The sequence below is a fragment of the Prionailurus viverrinus genome, chromosome D1 (assembly GCF_022837055.1).
Source record: "Prionailurus viverrinus isolate Anna chromosome D1, UM_Priviv_1.0, whole genome shotgun sequence".
NCBI lineage: Eukaryota > Metazoa > Chordata > Mammalia > Carnivora > Felidae > Prionailurus > Prionailurus viverrinus.
Window position 1 is genome coordinate 107,348,219 of NC_062570.1, and position 22,421 is coordinate 107,370,639.

At 46.0% G+C, this 22,421-nt stretch overlaps 1 protein-coding gene and 1 non-coding gene across 2 annotated transcripts; one reads left to right on the top strand and one right to left on the bottom strand.

The window, feature by feature from the left end:
- The first annotated feature begins 68 nt into the window (after positions 1 to 68).
- On the top strand, positions 69 to 4,832 carry EIF1AD (eukaryotic translation initiation factor 1A domain containing). Its single transcript, XM_047878871.1, has 6 exons — positions 69 to 340; positions 1,478 to 1,657; positions 1,804 to 1,912; positions 2,014 to 2,122; positions 2,291 to 2,341; positions 2,841 to 4,832. The coding sequence occupies exons 2-6, from the start codon at positions 1,571 to 1,573 to the stop codon at positions 2,983 to 2,985; spliced, it is 501 nt and encodes a 166-aa protein (XP_047734827.1). The 5' UTR covers positions 69 to 340; positions 1,478 to 1,570; the 3' UTR covers positions 2,986 to 4,832.
- A 12,453-nt stretch (positions 4,833 to 17,285) lies between these two features.
- TRNAR-UCG (transfer RNA arginine (anticodon UCG)) lies at positions 17,286 to 17,370 on the bottom strand. The gene has a single exon. It is a non-coding gene; the product is annotated as a tRNA-Arg (tRNA).
- Positions 17,371 to 22,421: the final 5,051 nt, after the last annotated feature.

Below are 22,421 nucleotides of genomic sequence, written 5' to 3' on the forward strand. Positions count from 1 at the left end.
GCCTCGGCTGACCTGGCGGTGGGAAGAGTTAAAGAGACGGACGAGGCGGGGGAGGGTAGCCAGGAGGCTTCCGAGGTAGCACCGGAAGTACGGTGCTCGGAAGGATCCGACCCAGGAGGGCTCGCGTAGTCCTCGTCGTCACTGGGCTTGGAGGAGTCGGCTAGAAGTCAGAGGCGCGGGGGACCTGAGTATACGTCCACACCATCGTCGTGACCGCCGGCAGGCCCCTTTTCTGTGCCTTCGTTGGCTTAGCTGCGAAGTGAGTCGTGGGCGAGCTGCTCTCAGCGTCCCGGAGAACGAGGTCGTTCGGGCAGCGCCCGCGGGAGACGAAGGCCAGAGAGTAAGTGTGGGTCTCGCTCTCAGCGTCTTTCCTCCGGGAGAGGGAGGGAGGAGGGCAGGGGACAGCGGCTAGAGGTGACACTTTGGAGTTTCCTTTGGAAACCTTCAGCCTTGGTGGAACGAGCCCTGCCTTCTCAGTACCCAAGTCGGAAATCAGATGCCGCAGACCCAGCCGGCTTACCCGGCCTTTTATGAACTTGTTCCTGGCTCGGACCATCGGTCTCTGACTGTAGTGTGTTGAACAATTGAGCATCTGTGTTGTGTGGCTGTGCTAGGGATGTACGGATGTGTTGAGGGACATACAGTTAGGTCCTCTCACACTCCTTCCCCGGGCCGTTGCTGGAGTGACTTCTTTCTGTAGGACATGTATTTAGTTTCTGATTGTGCCCGCACATGTGGTAACAGGAGGGGTTTTTTTATATTTACTTAAAAATGTTTACTTAAAGTGTTTATTTCCGGGGGCGCCTGCGTGGCTCAGTCGGTGGAGCGTACAACTTTGGCTCCGGTCATGATCTCGCGGTCCCTGAGTTCGAGTCCCTGAGTTCGAGCCCTGCGGCGGGGCTCTGTGCTGACAGCTGGGAGCCTGGAGCCTGCTTCAGATTTTGTGTCTTCTCTCCCTGCCTCTCTCTTGCTCGTGCTCTCTCTCGGTTTTAAAAGTAAATAAACATACATACATACATAGTTAATTAATTAAATGTTTATTTAGAGAGAGAGAATGAATCCCAAGCAGACTCCTAAATAAGTAAGTAAATAAATAGAATGTTTATTTAGAGAGAGAGAGATTGAATCCCAAGCAGACTCCATGCTCAGCACAGAGCCAGACTCCCGGCTTGATCTCACAGCTGCGAGATGAGGACCTTAGACGATCTCAAGAGTTGGACACTTAATCTACTGAGCCACACAAGCACCCCAGTCAGTTGTTTTTATGTGTCATATGCTGTGCTAAGTACTTTGCTTGCCTTCTTTTATTCTACTAACGGTGATCAGAGTTAGCTATTATTGTTCTCTGAAACTAGGGAAGTTGAACAGCCGGGACATAGCCAAGATAGAATTTGAACCCTAGTAATTAGATTTTAAAGGTCATGTTCTTAACCAGGACATAGTCACTCGTCAGTAAAAGGTCTTTCTCCGTCTTCAGAACAGTCCTGGGTTCTGAACTTGCCATCGAAGAAACCCGGGAGGAGGAGTTGGCAGTCTCCCCATCCCTCACCCCCCTGGGACGGGCCCCAGCATGTCTCAGGCCACCAAGAGGAAGCATGTGGTGAAGGAGGTGCTGGGGGAGCATATGGTGCCCTCTGACCAGCAGCAGATCGTGAGGGTGAGTGGCATTGGGCATAAGCGGCTCTGCCTCCCCATCCTTCTGTTCCCCTTGGGCCCCTAGCACGGCGGTAAGGTGCAGCACAGCTCACTGAGTATTTGAGCTGGCTGATGAGGCTGACTGGTTCTTGGTCTCTCTTGGACCAGGTACTCAGGACCCCAGGGAACAATCTGCATGAGGTGGAGACAGCCCAGGGGCAGCGCTTCCTGGTGAGCATGCCCTCCAAATACCGGAAGAACATCTGGATCAAGAGAGGTGAGAGAGGTAGCCCTGTAGGAGACAACTGTTTCCTGGGGGCTTGGTTTCCCCCGCTGCGAGCAGGATTTATTGTGTCTTTTCTCCTGTCTTACCTGCAGGCGACTTTCTCATTGTTGACCCGATTGAAGAGGGAGAAAAAGTGAAGGCTGAGATCTCCTTCGTGCTCTGCAAAGACCATGTGCGCTCTCTGCAGAAGGAAGGGCTCTGGTAGGGTGGTCCCCTTGGTCACTGCCTGTCTCATTTTGGGGGATATTGACTTCCTAGCTGTGGAGGTGGGGGAGGGAAGATGGCATCCCAGGCAGGGACAGCTGGAAACAGCTTTTTTGCTGATAGATTTTTCTGTCTTTTCTGACCCTGGTTCTTCTCTTGGTACAGGCCTGAGGCCTTCTCAGAAGTGGCTGAGAAGCACAACAACAGTAGGAACAGGTGAGGAACAAGCCTTAGGACAGAAAATAGGGGCTAAGGCCTTGGAGACTTGAGGGGAAAATAGAGACCTTCTTTCTGTCTGTGTAGAGTCCCTGGTGAGAGCTCCAGGATATGTGTTTGCGAGTGTGGCTTGAAAGTCAGATGCCTGGGGTTAAAATCATGGCAATTGCACTTGTAAATGACTGGTTTAAGCAGGTTACTTCATCTCTTAGGCTTGGATTTCCCCGCCTGTAAGATGGGAGCTTTGTGAGGATTAAAGGAGTTAATGCTTGTAAAATTGGTTAGTATAGCACTTGGTATGTAGTGTGAGTCCATTGAGTGTTGGTGATTGGACTCCTTATTAAAACCAGTGGTTCTTGCAGACTTTTGATGTGAGGTGGGAGGCGGTCTTCAGACAATTTTTCTTGGCCTTATGCCCTCCTTTTTATGGGGCTCCTTGATTGCCAGTCTAGTTTTTCCAGAAGCCATTGGGTTAACCCTGTCCCTTTCCCCCATGCAGACAGACTCCGCCAGAACTCCCAGTGGAGCCACAGTCATCAGGAGAAGAGTCCAGCTCTGAAGATGATTCTGACCTCTTTGTTAACACCAATCGCAGACAGTATCATGAGAGCGAGGAGGAGAGCGAAGAGGAAGAGGCAGCCTGAGTCCCTCCACCCGCTTCTCTTGCCCAGAGACTAGGATTGGCTCCTCTGAGCTCAGACATTCCTGGGGTGCTCTGCAGATCTTCCCCCTCTGGATGGGGGACAAGGCAGGGCCCCTCTCTGAACTGACCTTCTGCTCAAGGAGAATTAAACCCCTGGTGGGTGACGACTTGTGCTGGTGTCTGAGTGGCTCTCTGGAGGGAGGAGGGATTCGTGAAGTTACAGACTGCTCCTTGGCGCAGGTCCTAAACGGGCAGGAAATGGAAATGGCTGGAACCTTTCCTAGATTCTCACTGGGCACTCAGTAAGCGCCAGGCCCTGTGCTGTGCCTTCATGCATGTATTTACTAACTGGGAGCAATCCTTCTCTGTTGCCTGCTGCCAAGTAATACTGAGTCAGGCATTCAGGAGCACGGCGGAAGGATCTAGTGCCTCCGCCTCTAAGAGACACTCAGGACAAATTTCACAGTGCCTCGTAAGCTGTTTTCCTGGCATGCCAGTCACCACGACTGCAGGAATGCCCACCTCCGTGCTGCGGTGTACATCCTCTGCCTGGTGGCGGCCTTGTGGCTACACAGACCATTACTCCTCAGCCCTCTTGCAAACCATCCCACTTGTCCTTTGAAGCTCATACTTCTGGCCATGCACTCCCTCTTCACTATTGGCCTTGACCTAATCACTGTTCAGACGTTGAAGAGTTTAACCCCCTGGCTCAGAGTCTTCTATTCCTGCTTCTGTCGTCATTTTCTACCTCCTGGGGGTGGGTCTCTTCAACACTGTGTGTGGCCCCCTACTTCTTTGTCTTCCACTTCAGGCCTGCTGCCTGTGTCTTCGGTCCCTCCCTGGATCCCTGTCATTGGTAGGAATTGCCCTTCTTGAATTCATACATCTGTGCAGTCACCACCTCCTGGCTTGCTTGCTTGCTTGCTCAACTACCTCCTCTTTATCTTTATCTGCAGGCCTCCCCCCACCCCCCACCCCGCTCCTTTCCCTTCTTACTGTTACTCTCCTATCTCCACTTCCCTACACCCTCCCGCTGCCTTGTTTCCCTCCACTGTGTTCATCTAGTAAAACCTAACCCTGGCCAACCCGTTTACCTCTCTGCTTATGCTCAAGTAACTGCTAGAGAAAACAGCCAACCTAGCTCACTAGTTCTACCTTAAATTCATAATTAACAAAACCTCAAGTGGACACTCAGCACCGCCTAGCAGATCTTCTCTGGGATGTTGTATTTCACAACTTTTACGTTGTCTGCCAATTCCTCCTCCTCCTCTTAGGTGTTGACCACATACTTCATTAAATCATAGCCTTTGGAGGGAACTCTCACCTCTCCGTTACCAAGCGTACAAATGTGCTCATGGATTGTCTTGTCTCTCATTTCCCCTTGTAATCCAGTGGGACTAAAACCTTTTCTGTTGTGCTTTGGAGCTTGTCTGTCCTCCTGCTCAAGGACTGTATGGAAGTTTTGGTTTTTGTCATCCTTTCTGCTGGATGTGTTAGCATCAAAGATGCTGTAGACTCTCCCATCCAAAACAGCCTGAAACACCTGTCGCTGTTCCCACGTCCTCTCCAGCTACTGCTTCATTTATCTGCTTGTTCACTTTCCTTTATAGCATCTTAGCATAGCTTTAAACGTATACATGTGTGTGTGTTTGTATGTCTGTGTGTACAAAAAATAAACTTCAGGTGAGTTAAGGATATGTATGTGTGTGTATATTGAACTTGGCTGAAATTTATTTTTTATGGGAAGTGACTTTTGCTAAAGGGATAGTCATCTGTATACCATCTACTGAAGGAGTCATTCTTCACAGATTTAAGGTATCTTTTTAAAATAAACGAAATTCCTGCGTATTTATGGGTCTCCTTTCGGAATTTCTAATCTGTTGATGTAGGTGCACCTACCACGTTTTATGGCAGGATTAATAATCTCATAGCTCCCTCATCTCTGCCTTACTATTCCTTGAAAATTTCATATTTTCTCTTACATAAGAACTCTAAAAGGAACTTGTTAATTTCCACTTAAAAATCCTCTTGAGATTTTCATTGGCAGGGTTTTAAATCTAGCTTGAGGGGTGCCTGGGTGGCTCAGTCAGTTAACTGTCTGACTTCAGGTCATGATCTCACGGTTCATGAGTTCGAGCCCCACATTGGGCTGTGTGCTGATAGCTCAGAGCCTAGAGCCTGCTTCAGATTCTGGGTCTCCTGCTCTCTGTGCTCCTCCTCTGCTCATTCTCTCTCTCTCTCTCTCAAACATTAATAAGTGAATAAATCTCCTAGCTCAATTTGGAGAAAAGCACTATCTTAACTCATGAACCATGAGATCATGACACTTAACAGGCTGTGCCACCCAGACGCCCCTGAATTCTTCGGTTCTCGTGGTTTTTCAGTTAATTCTCTTGGCTTTCTGGGTAGTCCAGTCATGTCCCGCTGGTGGTAGTTTTATCCTTGACACTCTTTTTTTTCTTTAGGGATTATAGGGATCAGGACCTCCAGTGTAACGTTAGGTGGCATCCTTGTTTTTCTCCCAATGGGAATGGTTCTCATGTGTCATCACACAGTTCCTGCTCTAAGTTTCTGCTAGATAACTCCATTAGGCTGAAAATGTTTCCTTCTGTTCCCAGCTTGCTGAAGGTTTTTACCCTTTATTTAACAGTGATGGATTTTGCTATCTACTGAGTTAACCAAAAGTCTTCATTTTATTACTGTGCTGCTGTCCATGAACAGACTTCCTCAAGCTGTCCTTGGGTTTGCTTGTAAGCCCTGTTTAGTTTTAGAGGATTTATTCATTTCTTTAGGATTTTTATATTTACTTCTGGGCCAATTTCACTTTTTGTTTTAATGATGTCGCTGTTCCATTTTGATAACAGCATTATGCTAGCCTTGTAGAATGGATTTGGAGATGTTTAATCTTTATCTTTTTCTTTGTTCTGCAATAATTTGTAGAACAGGAGTAATTTGTTGCCTCAAAAGTTTGGTAGGCTTTATTTCTAAAAATATCTCTGTTTGGTTCCTTTTTAAGGGGTAGATCTTTGCTTTTTAATTCTGTGCCATTTTATTCAGGTTTTCTATCCTTGAGTCCATTTTGGCAGTTTATATTTTGTGAGTCGTATTTCATGTGTATTTAAGCTGTTTGGGGCATCATTTTGGACTTTCTTACTTATAAGCGACAAAATCTAACTCCAACTAGCAGAAGCAAACCAGAGCTCGTTGACAGAGGTCTAAGAATACAGCTCTAGGCAGAGCTGATCCAGGTCCGGCATGATTTCGTTAGGACTCTCCTTTGTTTCTTGGATTACCTCTGCTTCTGTAGGTGGACGAATCTCTTTCTCCCTACCATTGTTTTCTGCAGGAAGCTCCGGTTTACATTCAGTCCTTACAGGCAAAGAGTTCCTCCCTTAGCATCTGTGTATTTCACAGACGATCAGTGGGTATTCTTGGGTCACTGGCCCTCCTGAGCAAGCGCTGTGGCCAGGGCTGAATAGGGAGGATGGGGGTTTGGTGGGAGGCGAGATGAGCCAAACCTGATTCATATGTACCACGTGCTCCATAGAATAGAGAGGTTCTTTTACCAGAATAAGGAGACGGGGTGAGAGCAGTTAAAACCAACAAACATTTGTCCTGTATTCTGTGCATTTTATTTTCTTTGACTAGCTTTGCAAGATGTCTGCCTACTTTATTGGCCCTTTCCTTCTGTTTCTTTGGGTTTATTTGCTCAAAGCTACGTTATTGAGTTGTGTGCTTAATTTCAGTCGTGTTTTCTAACATTTGTGGCTACCAGTGTTCCTCTGAGTACTCCTTTGACTGTCACCCGCTTGGTCATATGTATCTGCGATTTTTTTGGCATTGTATCTGTAAGCCTGGGCTTAGATATTTTTCTAGCTTTCAGTGATTGTGTGATGTACCTAATAGCCCCTGTTTTCCCCCTAAAACCTTTTCATCACCATTTCTCCATCTCTTCTCAGTCTTTTAGCTCCTGTGGGTCGTAGCTAAGCTTCCTGATGCAGGTACAGTCCTGTGTTCTGCATAGTACTCCCCTTTGCCATTCTCTGAAGTTGAATGCCCCCTCCATTTCCCAACTTAGCGGCAGAATCCAACCATGAGTGAATAGATCTCCCAGAATGAGCTGAGTATTCTAAGAGCTCCCCTTCCGCCCCCCACGATGCCATGGTCAGTCCATGCGATTGGATGCCCAATAGTAGTAACTTGTTAGGTTTGAGACTTGTGGCCCTTCGGGCTCTGTGCCTGTATCACTTTAGCATCAGCCTTACGGCAGGTCATTTCCACTAGAACTTCCCCACCCGCTTCCTCCCTCACCATGCGGCCACTGGCATACAGGTGCCAAGGAGCACACCTGGTAATCTGAGCGAGCCACGTGTTTTTTCTCCTTTAGCCTGTGACTGCGGTAAGCCACCCTGACAGTTTTCTCACCTTAAAACATCCTTGCATTCCTGGAATAAAACAGTCATGATATATTTTCCAATATATTGCTGGACTTGTTTTTCTGATATTTGGGGACATTTTGGCATGCACGCTCAGAAATGAGATGGTTTAAGTTTTTTCTTGCCTGCGCTGCCCTTGTTTTTATATTGAGATTATTCCAACTTCATAAAATGAGTTAGCGTTCTATTGTCATTACAAGTGTTTGTACAACATTGGAATTTTGGATTTCTAAAATTTTTGGTAAAGTTTGCTGTAAAACCACTGTGCCTGGCATGTGTAGGGTGGGTGGGAAGTTTTTTTGTTTTGGTTTGTCTTGTTACAAGAGCAAGAGATTACGAGCTGGGGAGAGGAGCAGAGGGAAAGAGAGAGAATCCCAAGCAGGCTCCAGGCTCAGTGTGGAGCCCCATGTGGAGCTCGATCCCATGACCCTGGGATCCTGACCTGAGCTGAAATCAAGAGTCAGCTGCTCTACCGACTGAGCCACCCAGGCACCCCGGGTGGGGAGACTTTTAACTCTAGATTTTTGGTGATAATAGATCGTTTAGGTTTCTCTGTTCTGGATTCTGTGATACTCTTAAGGAAAAATGTTTTCCTATTTTCTTATCTTGTCTGTGCTTTCAAATTTATCACGGAGTTCTTTGTAGAACTGCCTTATGTTTGTAATCTTGACTATCCACATTGTGTCTCCTTTTTTATATCTAATATTGTGCTTTCTTCTTCTTTGTCAGTCTTGGTAGACATTTCATTATTCTTCAGCGCATCAGTTCTTTGTTGTCATTCTTCGCTATTAGTTTCTGTTTCACGAATTAGAAATATGAATTTCCCTTTTTCTCACACTCGCCTGAGTTTATCCTGTGGCTCTTATTCTAACCCTTGTGCTTGGGCACTTCGACTCGACCTCACTCCTTTCTACACACAACATGCGTAGGTTTTACATCGAGTTGTTATGTCTCTTTAACCTCTTTTAATTTAGAACAGATACCTTAATGGGCTTTTTTTTTTTTTTTTTTTTACAAGTTCAAGCCAGTTATCTTATTACAATGTACCATGTTTGGATATCTGTGATTCTTTATGCATACTTAGATTTGGGTTAAACAATTTTAGCAAAAATAGCTTAGGACTGATGTGTTCCTATTGCTTATCTAAGGCGCATGGTGGTGATGGAGAAGGTCCCAATCACTGGTGGTGCTAATTTTGATCACCTGGTTAAAGAGATGGCTTCTAGATCATTTTTCTACAAAGGTACTCTTTTCCCTTTGTGGGACAGTCTTACCCTTTAAGGCCAAAATGTCCTTTGATGCAGGTCTATATGCATTTGTATTTAGTTATTATTATTAAAAAAATTTTGTGTAATGTTTATTCATTTTTGAGAGAGAGCACAAGCAGGGGAGGGGCAGAGAGAGAGGGAGACACAGAATCCGAAGCAGGTTTCCAGGCTCCAAGGTGTCAGCACATGAGGCTCGGACCCACGAACTGTGAGATCATGACCTAAGCTGAGGTCAGAGACTCAATCAACTGAACCACCCAGATGCCTAGTTTAGTAATAAATTATTTAATTAGTAAGTTAAAATGTACATGCAATTTCCCATCATAACCATTTTTTTTTTTCAACATTTATTTTTGGGACAGAGAGAGACAGAGCATGAACGGGGGAGGGGCAGAAAGAGAGGGAGACACAGAATCGGAAACAGGCTCCAGGCTCTGAGCCATCAGCCCAGAGCCCGACGCGGGGCTCGAACTCACAGACTGTGAGATCGTGACCTGGCTGAAGTCGGACGCTTAACCAACTGCGCCACCCAGGCGCCCCACCATCATAACCATTTTTAAAGCATTTTTTTTGAATGTTTATTTTGAAGAATGTGAGTGGTGGGAGGAGGGGCAGAGAGAATCCCAAGCAAGCTCTGTGCTGTCAGCTGGCAGAGCCCGGTGTTGGGCTTGATCCCACAAACCATGAGATCGTGACCTGAGCTGAAATCAAGAGTTGGATGCTTAACCAACTGAGCCACCCAGGCGCCCCATCCCATTGTAACCATTTCTTAGCATACAGCTCAATAGTGGTAAACACATTCACAATGTTGTGCAAACGCTCTCCTTTTCTGACTGGCTTATTTCACTTAGCATAATGTCTTCAAGGTTCAGCCATGTTGTTAGCGCATGTCAGAATTTCCTTTTTACGGCTGAACCTGTCCCATTGTTTGTGTATACCACAGTTTGCTTATCCATTCAGCCATCGGTGGACTCCTGGATTCCTTCCACCGTTTAGCTATTGTGAATAATGCTGCTATGAACGTGGGTGTACAGGTGTACAAGTATCTCTTTGAGGCCTTGGTTTTAACTCTTCTGAAGATATACCCAGAAGTGGAATTGCTGGATGATAAGGTAATTCTATTTTTAATTAAAAAAAATTTTTTTAATGTTTATTTTTGAGAGAGAGAGAGAGAGACAGAATCCCAAGCAGGCTCTGTGCCGTCAGCACAGAGCCTGATGTGGGGCTTGAACCCATGAACCATGAGATCGTGACCTGAACCAAAACCAAGAGTTGGTTGCTTAACCAAATGAGCCACCCAGGCGCCCCTCTATTTTTAATTTTTTTAAGGAACCATCAGCATACTGTTTTTCATAGTGGTAGCATTATTTTACATGCCCACCAACAGCGCATAAGTTTTCCAATTTCTTCATATCTTTGCCAACACATTATGGTTGGTTTTTTTTTTTAATAGCTATCCTGGCAGGTGTGAAGTGTCTAGTGTTTTATTATAGTTTAGTTTTGAGTGTTTTCTAATTTCCATATGATTCCATTTTTGGTCCATAAATTATTATATATAAATATTTGATTAAAAAATTTTTAACATTTATTCATTTTTGAGAGTGAGAGAGACAAAGCATGAGCAGGGGAGGGGCAGAGAGAGAGGGAGACACAGAATCCAAAGCAGGCTCCAGGCTCCGAGCTGTCAGCACAGAGCCTGACGCAGGGCTCGAACTCACAAACCGTGAGATCATGACCTGAGCTGAAGTTGGACGCTTAACTGACTAAGCCACCCAGGCGCCCCTAGTTGATTATTTTTAATAATGTAAGCACCTTCAAACTCACCACCACAAAACAAAGACTCCAACTGACTATACAACAACCCAAGCTATCATTTGCCTCCACCCTCCCATCCTAAACCCTGTCCGTCCCATCTTCCGTTCCTCCACCCAAGGCAACCAACTTGACTCTGTATGCCCTTGTCTTCTTCCCATGTCATTTTCTTCTATCTACGTGCGTTTTCTAAAAGGTTTTTTTAGGGGTACCTGGGTGGTTCAGTCGGGAAGCATCCGGCTCTTGATTTTGGCTCAGCTCATGATCTCAGTTTGTGAGTTCGAGCCCCACATCAGGCTCTGTGACAGTGCGGAGACTGCTTGGGATTCTCTTTCTCCCTCTCTGCCCCTCCCCTGCTCAGTCTCTCTTTCTCTAAATAAACTTTTTACAAAGGTGGTTTTTAGCCTTATGAAAAGGATAACATGCCAAATGTCATATTTAGGGGCTGATGTTTCATTTAATATACTACTTTGATTCTCCTAGTTGCTGTAGTTCATTTGTTTTGACTGCCAATAATATCTCCTTGTGGGACTCTCTCACAATTTATCCATTCACTCTTCTGCTGGTGGCCCTTGGGGTTCTTCCTCCCCGCCTCCCCCTCCCCCAGTTGTAAACGTTCCGGTAGATACATCTGTGTCGGTGTGAAAGTTCCTCTTAGGACATTTCTCAGGCATGGAATTTGTCAGAATTTTAGGCAATGCCACCAAATGTTTTCCAAAGTGGCTACATCGATGGACATTCATCAGCTGTGGATCCCTGAGGGGATTGAATGATTTCTTCCTGTAGTCTGTCACCTTTTGCTTAATCGATTTTGAGTTTATGGTATTAAGTACAACACATTTAAAATTGCCGTCTCCTTTTGTGAGTTGAACCCTTTCTTTTTTTAATTTTTTTTTCAACGTTTTTTTTTTGGGACAGAGAGAGACAGAGCATGAATGGGGGAGGGGCAGAGAGAGAGGGAGACACAGAATCGGAAACAGGCTCCAGGCTCTGAGCCGTCAGCCCAGAGCCCGACCCGGGGCTCGAACTCCCGGACCGCGAGATCGTGACCTGGCTGAAGTCGGCCGCTTAACCGACTGCGCCACCCAGGCGCCCAAATTGAACCCTTTCTTATGGAGTGATGCTTTCCATCCCTACAGATGCTTTTTAACCTTGTTTATGTGATGTTAGCATAGCTCCCCCCAGTTTCTTTTTTTTTTTAATATGAAATTTATTGTGAAATTCGTTTCCAAATCCCAGTTTCTTCTGCTTAGTATTTTTCTTTCTGCCTGGTAAGTGCTCTTCCATACTCTTACTTTCAGATTTCCTTTACTTTCAGATGCTCTACCCATCTCTACATCGTAAAAGTTGAATCACGCATCACTATTTTTCTTTTAAATGATACACTCAGCTCATTTAACTTCTTTTAGTAATTGGTATAGGGGACCCATCTGTCCTATTTGGCAGTTTGGATGGATATAAGTTTCTAGATTCTAAATCTTTTCCTTCAATACTTTGAAAATATTACTTGATTGTCTTCTTGCTTTCAGCGTTGCGATTGAAAACCCTGACATTGGTCTCGTTCTCATTGCTTTGGGTGTGGTATGCTCTTTCCTATCTGTGTTATCTGTGCTATTCGTAAAGTTCTAGATGGTGTGTGTAGATGTGAGTTATTCCTTTTTCTTCTCCTGGCACTCTTTGGGCATTTTGTGATCCCAGGTGCTTTATGTTTATATGATTCCAGGAAGTTTGTCTCCACTATTTCTTCAAACATCTTCTCCCTCCATGTTCCGATTTCTCTCCAGAATCCCTGTTTTTCAGATTTTAACATCTTTATTTCTACCTTCCATATCTTAGCTTTTCTTGTGCAGCTGTTTTCTTTAGTCCTTCCTCTTAGATCTTCTCAGTCTGGTATTCTGATTTCCCTGTTTCATGCCTAAGAGGTATCCCTTCTGTTAAACATCCCGTCTATTATGTTCCTTGTTTTTTTTTTTTTAATCTTTTTTTTCAACGTTTATTTATTTTTGGGACAGAGAGAGACAGAGCATGAACGGGGGAGGGTCAGAGAGAGGGAGACACAGAATCGGAAGCAGGCTCCAGGCTCCGAGCCATCAGCCCAGAGCCTGACACGGGGCTCGAACTCACGGACCGCGAGATCGTGACCTGGCTGAAGTCGGACGCTTAACCGACTGCGCCACCCAGGCGCCCCTGTTCCTTGTTTTTTTAATGTTTATTTATTTTTGAGAGGGGGGAGGGGCAGAGAGAGAGGGAGACACAGAATCCGAAGCAGGATCCGGGCTCTGAGCTGTCAGCACAGAGCCCAACACGGGGCTCAAACTCATGGACTATGAGATCCTGACCTGAGCTGAAGTTGGACACCTAACCGACGGACCCACCCAGGTACCCTCCATCTGTTGTGTTCTTTACTTCAACTCAGGTTGGCTTTTCCAGCAGGTTGAAACTGCAGCTGACCATACTAGAAATTTCCTTCCTAGAGAACTCTGGGAGCCAGCATCTAACCCTTCAGCAATAGCCCGAGGGCAAGGCAGCGAGGGCACTTCCCCATCAACTCACACCCGTCATTGGTGGAAGAGGGCTGCTCCTGGGGGGTTGGCTTCCAGCCTGCCCCTGTGTGGGTACACAGACTTCGGTGGCCAGGGAAAGTCCTCAGGCAGAGAGTTGCGTGTGATGGCCATGGAAATCTGGCCAGTACGCACGCATCTGTCATGTGCTGAGGGGATGCGTGTGGGGGTTCTACAGAAGGCACATCCCAGCGGCAGGGAGAAGACCCTGAGAACTGGTGGAATGGAATTTCCGAAGCTGAGACCGTCATTCTGTGGGGTGTGCAGGAGACGGGGCTCAGTGGCGGCGCTGGGTTCGCAGCTGCTTGATCTTCCAAAACTTCCTGTTCCAGAGGCCCTTCAGGCACGGTCTCTCGCCTGCTGGCCTGGTGCACGGGCTTCAGTAAGGTTCTTAAATGTGGAGTCTGCTGCCTTCAAAATACAAAGAAGCTAAACTGGCATGGGGCTTCTTTCTTTGTAGTTGGAGGCATAAGGCCGGCAATTTATCCTCACTAGGTGCCCAGACGTCCCTGAAGGAAGTTACCTGGGTTGCAGGACCCCGGATTTTGCCCTCACCCAGAACCCAACCATCTCTGCTTATCTGTATCTGAGCGGCGTGTGAGGCAACATGGACAGTTGGCTCAGTAGGAACCGGGGTCCGTGCCATCGACGTAGTGGAAAGTCAGGACAACAGCAGTAGCTCATATCGTGCTCCGGCCTGATCCACTGATGACACCTGCAAGAGACTCCACCGCCCCTACGGAAGGCGTAAAGGCACTTTGCGCACCTTGCCTGGTGACGCAAGAGGAATAAAAGCAGTGGCCGAGGCTGTCCGCTGCGCGTCAGCAATGACAGCAACTTCTCAGCTGCTGTTGCGATAGAGTCCGATGATGCTAACTACCAAAGTGTGTGTGTTCAGTAACCCTCACTGGTTCGCAGTGAGGTGCCAAGGGCCAGAAACCTTCGTTCCCAACCAGTCCCGGTTGTTAGCCATGGAGGTGGTCGTGGGTACCACAATGCCTCGGTGATTTTTGTTTGAGACCAGCACTCTCTTTTCCTCCCTGTGGTATGCACTCTGGTTCCAACTGTGTGACCCGGGCCCAGGGCCCACATGAGGTTGCTGGCTCCGTATTCCGCCCACATTTCTAGAAGCTACCAGCAGAGGTCACGATGAGCACGTCCAAGCGGCAAGTCAGCACCCACGCCTGTTGGGCAGCAGCCGCACCATCCGTCCTGATTGTGGGATCCAAGACCAGCCACAGCAGGCCAAGTTCAACCGGGGACTCCAAGTTTCTCAACAGTAACTGCAACACAAGTCCCACGCCCCACAGGGAACTCACAAGGCGCTATCAGTCCCCTCCCCTCCAGTGTATATGAAACAGAAGACGTGCTTGGAGAGAGGTGGGGAGCTGCCTTCGTCTTTCAGTTTGAAAGTATCCAAATCAGGGTGCCGGGGACTCAGCAGTATCTGTCCCCCCAGATTTTTCAGAAAATGGCATGGAATCCAGGAAACCATGAGAGGCCGAGGAGGGGGTGAGACCTCGGAACCCTACAGGGGTACTCTCCCGAGAGACCTCCTCACCCCCCCTATTTTGATTGTTTCCCTTCTAGAAATTGCTGGAACTTTCAGACTCTTACTTTCCTTGCTCCCTTCATTTGCCTTGTCTCTGAACCCTCCAAGTGCTTTCCTCCTTCATATGGGTCCCCTGTCACCTTATGTCTTCCATAATCTAGCATTTTGATAGTCAAGTTGTGCCTTATTTTTTTTTTTAATTTTTTTTTCAACATTTATTTATTTTTGGGACAGAGAGAGACAGAGCATGAACGGGGGAGGGGCAGAGAGAGAGGGAGACACAGAATCGGAAACAGGCTCCAGGCTCCGAGCCGTCAGCCCAGAGCCTGACGCGGGGCTCGAACTCACGGGCCGCGAGATCGTGACCTGGCTGAAGTCGGACGCTTAACCGACTGCGCCACCCAGGCGCCCCTAGTTGTGCCTTATTAAACCGTCCGTGGCCACGCATAGCTTTGCGAGAGGGGGCCTTTGCAGGGAGAACCTCCCCTTTCTTGGTTCTCTGTCCAGACACTTTTTGGACCCCCTACCTCCCCGCCAGCTGTCTCCTCCCCACTCCCCAAGGCAGAGCATATCTTGGCACAGAGAACTATTTTACTTCTCTCAGTGTCTCCCAGAGCAGGTGCACCGAGGAAGGAAAGGCCAGGGGTCTGAGGAAGGGCAGGTAACGTCGTGTGTCTGCGCCGGGCAGGGGCATGGTAAGTCTGGAAGGTACGGGGCTTGGAATGCCAGGCTAAGGGGCTTTGACCAGAACTGCTTGAGGTGGCAAGATCTGGTACATCGAGTCTGGGAAGGGGAGACAGATGGCTAGAAGCCAGCCCAGCCCGTGTGCAGACCCTGAGTGAAGGGACTCCGACTTCCCAAGGTGTGGGGGCTTCCGAGAAATGGCCGAGGAGGAGAGACTTTGACTCGCCCCAGTCCCGTGAGCTAGGACGGCCATCCCTATCTTATACCAAGGTGAGGGCATTCAGACCAACTGGATGTAGGAGTTTATCACCAACAGACAGGAGGAACTTCTAGAAGATGAACTTCAGAAAGAATGAAAATGACTTCAGAGAAGAGATCTGAGAGGGAAGAAGGAATGAGGAGCAAATGAGTGACTGAGGATGATGTCCAATTTGGGGGTGGTTCTTAAAAAGTCAAAATTGGGAGAACAAAAACCCATAAGAACAGAGAGCGATAATAATAAAGTGTTCTAAAGGCTTTGTATAGGTTGAAGGGAGATAGATCCATTGACTAAGTTTAGATTTTTGTCAATACACTTGGTGAAACGTAAGAGTACTCTCCAAAAGAATAGAACTTGTAGGGCGCCTGGGTGGCTTCGTCGGTTAAACGTCCAACTCTTGATTTCGGCTCAGGTCATGATCTCACAGTCGTGGGATCAAGCACGGATCTTGTTCAAGATTCTCTCCCTCTCTCTCTCTGCCTCTCCCTTGCGCTCACTCACCCTGAAAGAAAGAAAGAAAGAGAAAGAAAGAAAGAAAGAAAGAAAGAAGAAATGAGTGTATACCTTCTGAGTCAATAGAAAGAAAACGTACTGGGGCGCCTGGTTAAGTGTCGACTTTGGCTCAGGTCATGATCTCATGGTTTGTGAGCTCAAGCCCGGCTCCAGACTCTGCACTTTCTCTCTCTCTCTCTCCCTGCACCTCGTGGGAGTCTCTCTCTTTCACTCACACACTCTCAAAAACAAATTAACTAATTAACTAATTAATTTTTAAAAAAGAAAAGATATTTAAAACCCAATCATTAGAAAAGAAAGCAAGGAAGCAGAAAATCAATAGAAAAGCAGGACAAACCGAACATACAAAGGTTGTGTGGAATAAAAACAACTCTGGTTTTGTTTCAGCAGAAAAAGAATTTTGGAGACTGTTTTAGGTGACACGTTTTGATGTTAATTTTCTGCGTCAGCTTGACTGGGCTAAGGGATGCCCAGAGACGTTTTATTTCTGGGTGTGTCTGTGGGGCTGTTTCTGGAAAAGACTAGCATTTAGATCAGCAGGCGGAGTAAAGAAGGTCCCCGCCCCAGTGCTGGTGGGCACCATCCAGTCCGTTGAGGGCCCGGAGAGAAAACCGGAGAGGGAGGGTGAACCTGCTCTCTGAGCTGGGACCGCCACCTTCTCCTGCCCTTCTGGACTGGGACTCACGCTGTCGGTTCCCCTGGTTCTTGGGCTTCAGACTTGGACTGACTTACACCACTGGCTTTCCCAGTTCAGTCCACAGACGGCAGACGGTGGGACTTCTCGGCCTCCGTAATTACGCGAGCCAATTCCTATAATAAATCTCAGACATATGGGTATATCGTGTTCATTCTGTTTCTCTAATCCACTCATGGAATCTCAGGAAGCTCAGAGACTCGGAGGTTCCATGGCCAGGAGAAACACCACTTCGAAGCGTCCAGTGGCCCCAACTGGGGAAGTGTTGCCCCTGGAGGTGTCTCACGGGGCTGGCCCGGGACCTCAGCATCCATACCCCACCACTCTTTCTTCTGGAAGTCAATAAACATCAGAACTGCTTTCAGCATCATTGCCACTAGTTGACTTAGAGCTTTCATTCGATGTTTATTTATTTTTGAGAGAGAGACAGAGAGACAGAGTGTGAGTCGGGGAGGAACGGGGGGGCAGGGGGGGGAGACACAGAATCTGAAGCAGGCTCCGGGCTCTGAGCTGTCAGCACAGAGCCTGACGTGGGGCTCGAACCCACGAACCGTGATATCATGACCTGAGCCGAAGTCAGACGCTTAACCGACTGAGCCACCCAGGCGCACCCCCAAGAGCTTTTTTATTTGAAATAGATGATGTATTTTTATCAAACAGAATGAATACAATTGCATGGTTTGCTTATTTAATTGTGCATGTAATGAATGATGTCAATAGATTCTCCATGGAGAATCACCCTTACTCTTCTGAAATAAACCTCATGGTGTATTATTCTTTTGATACACTCCTGGATGAGATTTGGTATTTTATTTAGAGAGTTTGCATCTATATGATTTATAAGCAACATTTTTTTTTTGCAGCATATTCCTCAGAGTTGGCTATTCCCATTTTATCAACATCATAAAGTATGCTAGAGTGTTACCATCTTTCCCTGGGGTCTGGAGCAGTGTAAATAGCATATGAATCATCTGCTATTTATTTTTTTAAATTTTTTGATGGTTATTTATTTTTGAGAGAGACAGAGCGTGAGCAGGGGAGGCGCAGAGAGAGAAGGACACACAGAATCCGAAGCAGACTCCAGGCTCCAAGCCGTCAGCACAGAGCCTGACGCGGGGCTCGAACCCATGAACCGCGAGATCATGACCGGAGCCGAAGTCAGATGTTCAACCGACTGAGCCACCCAGGCGCCCTGGAATCATCTGCTATTTAAAGGTGAGACAGAACCATCTGGGTCTGGTGCCTTTTTTGATAGTTCAAAGAATAACCACAACAAAGATTTACACTGTGTTTAGATTTGGAAAATTAATAGTGGCTCTTTGTTTGAAACAACTATAGCAGGAAGACAGGAAGTTACAGGCCTGGGAAATGATAGACCCTTAAGAGAAAAAGGAGAAAAGTGAGCTTTCTACTAGTTGTTTACCCCTCAAGTGAATGGAAGAATTCATGGACTTTCCTCAGTTCTCAAGCTGGACATTTTTGTTACTTATGCAATTATTGAAAACAATGCTTGACATATCTTTTTTTTATGTTTATTTTTTTATTTTTGCAAGAGAGAGAGAGTGAGCGAGCACTATGGGGGTGGGGCAGAGATAGGGGGACAGAGGATCTGAAGCCTGTTCCGCGCTGACAGCACAGAGCCCGACGCAGGGCTCGAACTCACAAACTGTGAGATCGTGACCTGAGCTGAAGTTGGACGCTCAGCCCACTGAGCCACCCAGTGCCCCCAATGCTTGACATATCTTAATGAACTTAATGACCATGAACTTTTTATTTCATAAGAGAAAAAGATGAACTTCCCGGAATGTAAGAGCCAACTTACAAAATAATACGACGAGCAACAGGCATTTTAGCTGAACAAATTTAGCTAGTGAAGCAATTTACAATCTTATAAAGGGAGCCAGTATTTCTGACTTTTTGCTCCTTCACAATGAAGGGCCTTATATATATTTTTTTGCCTTCACTATCTTTAATCATCTTTCCAATCTCTTGTTTGGTCATTAATCTATTCCTGAATTCTAATGGTTTCAAGGTCAGTCTTGGTATTTTACATTATCCTAGGAAATGATTAATTTCCTTTGAATTTTCCAGCTGGTTGTTGTACTTTTTCTCAAAAACATTCCCTAGTGATTATTCTGATTTCTTCTGGATCTGCAATAATGTATCCTTCCTCTTTCTAAGCCTGTATATCCTTTTTTTTAATTGAAGAATATTCATACAATAAAGTAAAAAAATAAGTATACAGTTCAATATATTTCCACAAAGTGAGCAAACACTCCCGTATCCAGCACCCAGAAGAATAAATAAAACGTGTCCAGCCCAGCTCCCCTAGTGGCCTCTCCTTGTCAGTCTCTACCCCCAGAAACAATATACTGACTTCTAAGGGCATAAATTAATTTTCCTGGTTTTGTAAAGCGGAGGCGGCGTGTATGATTTTATGTTTTACTTCTTTACTTCTCTACTATGTCTTGAGAGCCATCCATGTTATTCGTTCCATTATATGAATATCCACTGTTATTTATCCATTTTACTGTTGATGGACATTTGGCTTGTTTCCAGTTTGGGATGGTTATAAATAGTGCTGTTCTGAACATTCTTGTTCATGTTTTTGGCTGAACATATGTACATTTTTCTGTTGCTAAGCCAACATTTTTGCTTTTTTTTTCTTAATTTTTTTTTTTTGAGAGAGAGAGAGAGAGAGAGTGCAAGCGGGAGAGGGATGGAGGGGGAGGGGAGAGAGAGAGAGAGAGAGAGAGAGAAAATCCCAAGCAGGCTCCATGCTGCCAGTGCAGGGATCGATCACACAACCCTGGGATTATGACCTGAGCCCAAATCAAGAGTAGGACACTCAACTGAGTGAACTACCCAGGCTCCCCTTTGTTCTTTTAAAAAAAAATTTTTTTTTTTTAGTTAATTTTTTGAGAGAGAGAGAGAGAGAGAGAGAGCGGGGCGTGGGGCAGAGAAAGGGAGAGAGAGAGTCCCAAGCAGGCTCCGCACTGTCAGCACAGAGCCCAGTGAGGGGCTCAAACCCACAAACTATGAGATTGTGACCTGAGCCAAATCAAGAGTAGGACGCTTAACCAACTGAGCCACCCAGGCGCCCCGTGTTCTCTCTTTTTAAACAAACTTTTACAATAGAAGTTTTCAAATATATTCAAAAGTAGATGGAATGGAATAATGAACCCCCTTGTGCCCATCACCCAGCTTCGATAACAATTACCTTGCTACCCCTGCCTCATATATCCCCACTCCCCATATTTTTATTTATTTGTTTTTTAATTTTGGAGTAACTTAAAGCAAATCCCAGATCTCAATGCGTACTCCTGGCGGTTGTATACATTATAACACACATACCATATATATAATATATACACATGTATATTACATGTTTCTCTAGCAGATAAGGATTTTTTTCTTAGCATAATCATCTGATGGTATCATGCCCAACAAAATTAATAGTTGCCTTGATAGTATCATCTAATACCCAGTCTGCATTCAAATTGCTCTGATAATCTTAAAAATGTTTTTCTAATCCTGTTTGAATGAGGGCAGACAGGGTCTACATTGTGCTTTCCTGTGGATGTCTTTTTTTGTCAAGTTTTTTTTTTTTTCTTTGAAAGAGAGTGAGTGGGGGAGGGGCAGAGAGAGAGAGAGAGAGAGAGAGAGAGAGAGGGAATCCCAAGGAGGCTCTGTGCTGTCCTCTCAGAGCCCAACACAGGGCTTGAACGCACGAACTGTGAGATTGTGACCTGAGCCAAAACCAAGAGTCAGATGCTCAACTAAGTCACCCAGGCGCCCCATCTGTGTCTTTTTCATCCACCACATTCACCTCTCACCTTTTCTTGTGCCTTTTATTTTTGGTGAAACAGGTTCACTTGCCTGTGGACTGTCCATGCGTGATTTGGCTGCGTCCTAGTGGTGATGTCTTTTTTTTTTTTAATGTTTATTTATTTTTGTAGGAGAGAGAAAGCATGATGAGGGGAGGAGCAAAGAGAAAGGGAGGCACAGAATCCAAAGCAGGCTCCAAGCTGTCAGCACAGAGCCCGACGCGGGGCTCGAACTCACAAAGCGTGAAATCACGCCCTGAGCCGAAGTCGAGCGCTTAACCTACTGAGCACCCCCCACCTGGCGCCCCCTAGTGGTGAAGTCTTAACGTGCTCTGCCGTTGCCCGTTTTTCGTGCAGACTGGTAGGTAAATTTAGAAGCTATTGTTTTGGAAAGAACACTTCACGGGTGATGCTTCTGCATCACATCAGGAGGCATGTTCTGCTTTTAAATGTGAAAATTGTGATTTTAGATGTGAAAACTGACCCGCGTGTTCAGGAGTTGGCAAGACGCATCTGTTATAAAGTCTCCTATCGACCTTCACGTGATGGTTTTAGCAGCTGTTGGTCGAGTTCATCATGATCGTGTTGATCAACCTTCATTAACCAGGCGTTGCAAAAGGGTGATTTTTTTCTCAGATCATTAGTTCTGTATTCTCAGCTGGAATTTTTCTAAAAGGAAAAGCTTTTCATTATTAGCTATTTGGTTACCCTCAAATATAATAATCAAGTAGAAGAGAAACAAGAAAAGTCTTTTTTCTTTTTTTAACATTAATTTCAGCATTATCTGGCGCCTGTACCAGCCAGAGCCCAGCAAGGAGATAGAAGGAGCCACTTCAACGGTGAGAATGTTGTTTAAAGAACCGTTCAGCAAAGTCTTTAAGAACTGAGAAGGCAGGGGCACCTGGGTGGCTCAGTCGGTTGAGCGTCCGACTTCGGCTCAGGTCATGATCTCGTGGTCTGTGGGTTCGAGCCCCACGTCCTGCTCTGTGCCGACAGCTCAGAGCCTGGAGCCCGCCTCGGGTTCCGTGCCTCATTCTCTCTCTGCCCCTCCCCCACTTGTGCTCTGTCTCTGCCTCTCAAAAAATAAATGTAAAAAAATAAAAGCGAGCAACTTTTGAGAGCATGATTATGAACTCATGATTTTTTTTAATGTATGAGTGTGTTTGAACCCAAGTCATTAATATTTTTGATGCTTAAATCGTCCTATCTCTGGCTGGCGGTGGTCCCTTACAGGTGGCTCCTGTGTCGATCTGACAACCCCCATCCTAGGTTCCTTGCTATCCAGCGTGACAAGGTATTTCAGACTCAGCTTGTGTATTTCCTGCCCCAGACCCAGAGTCCACCTTCTCTAAAGATACCTGATTCCTTTTAGTGGTAAGTGGTTTTTGTTTTTGTTTTTGAGAGAGAGAGAGAGAGAGAGAGAGAGAGAGCATGAGCAGAGGAGGGGCAGAGAGAGAGGAAGAGAGAATCTCAAGCAGGCTCCACACTGCCAGTGCAGAGCCCCACCCTGGGCTCGATCTCACGAACTATGAGATCATGACCTGAGGCGAAATCAAGAGCCAGATGTTCAATGACCGAGACACCCCAGAGCCCCGTGATTTCTTAATTGTTAATTCATTTCTTAATGGCTCTTTTTATCCTTAGTTGATACCCCAGTAGGGGGTGTAAAGTCAAAATGTATCTTTTGTATCATTCAAAAGAATTTTTTGCTATGTTGCTATGCAATCAACTTGATATAAAATTCGGTTCACTTATTTAGGCTTTTAGGGATTGCTTTTATATTGACTTACATTTAAAAAACAATGTAAAAAACTTACCTGGTTTCCAAAGT

What these genes read in the sequence shown, in the direction of transcription:
- EIF1AD (XM_047878871.1), top strand. Translation starts at nt 1,571, where the DNA reads ATGTCTCAGGCCACCAAGAGGAAGCATGTGGTGAAGGAGGTGCTGGGG. An exon ending in GAACATCTGGATCAAGAGAG is followed by an intron (nt 1,913 to 2,013) that starts GTGAGAGAGGTA and finishes TCTTACCTGCAG; the next exon opens with GCGACTTTCTCATTGTTGAC. An exon ending in CTGCAGAAGGAAGGGCTCTG is followed by an intron (nt 2,123 to 2,290) that starts GTAGGGTGGTCC and finishes CTCTTGGTACAG; the next exon opens with GCCTGAGGCCTTCTCAGAAG.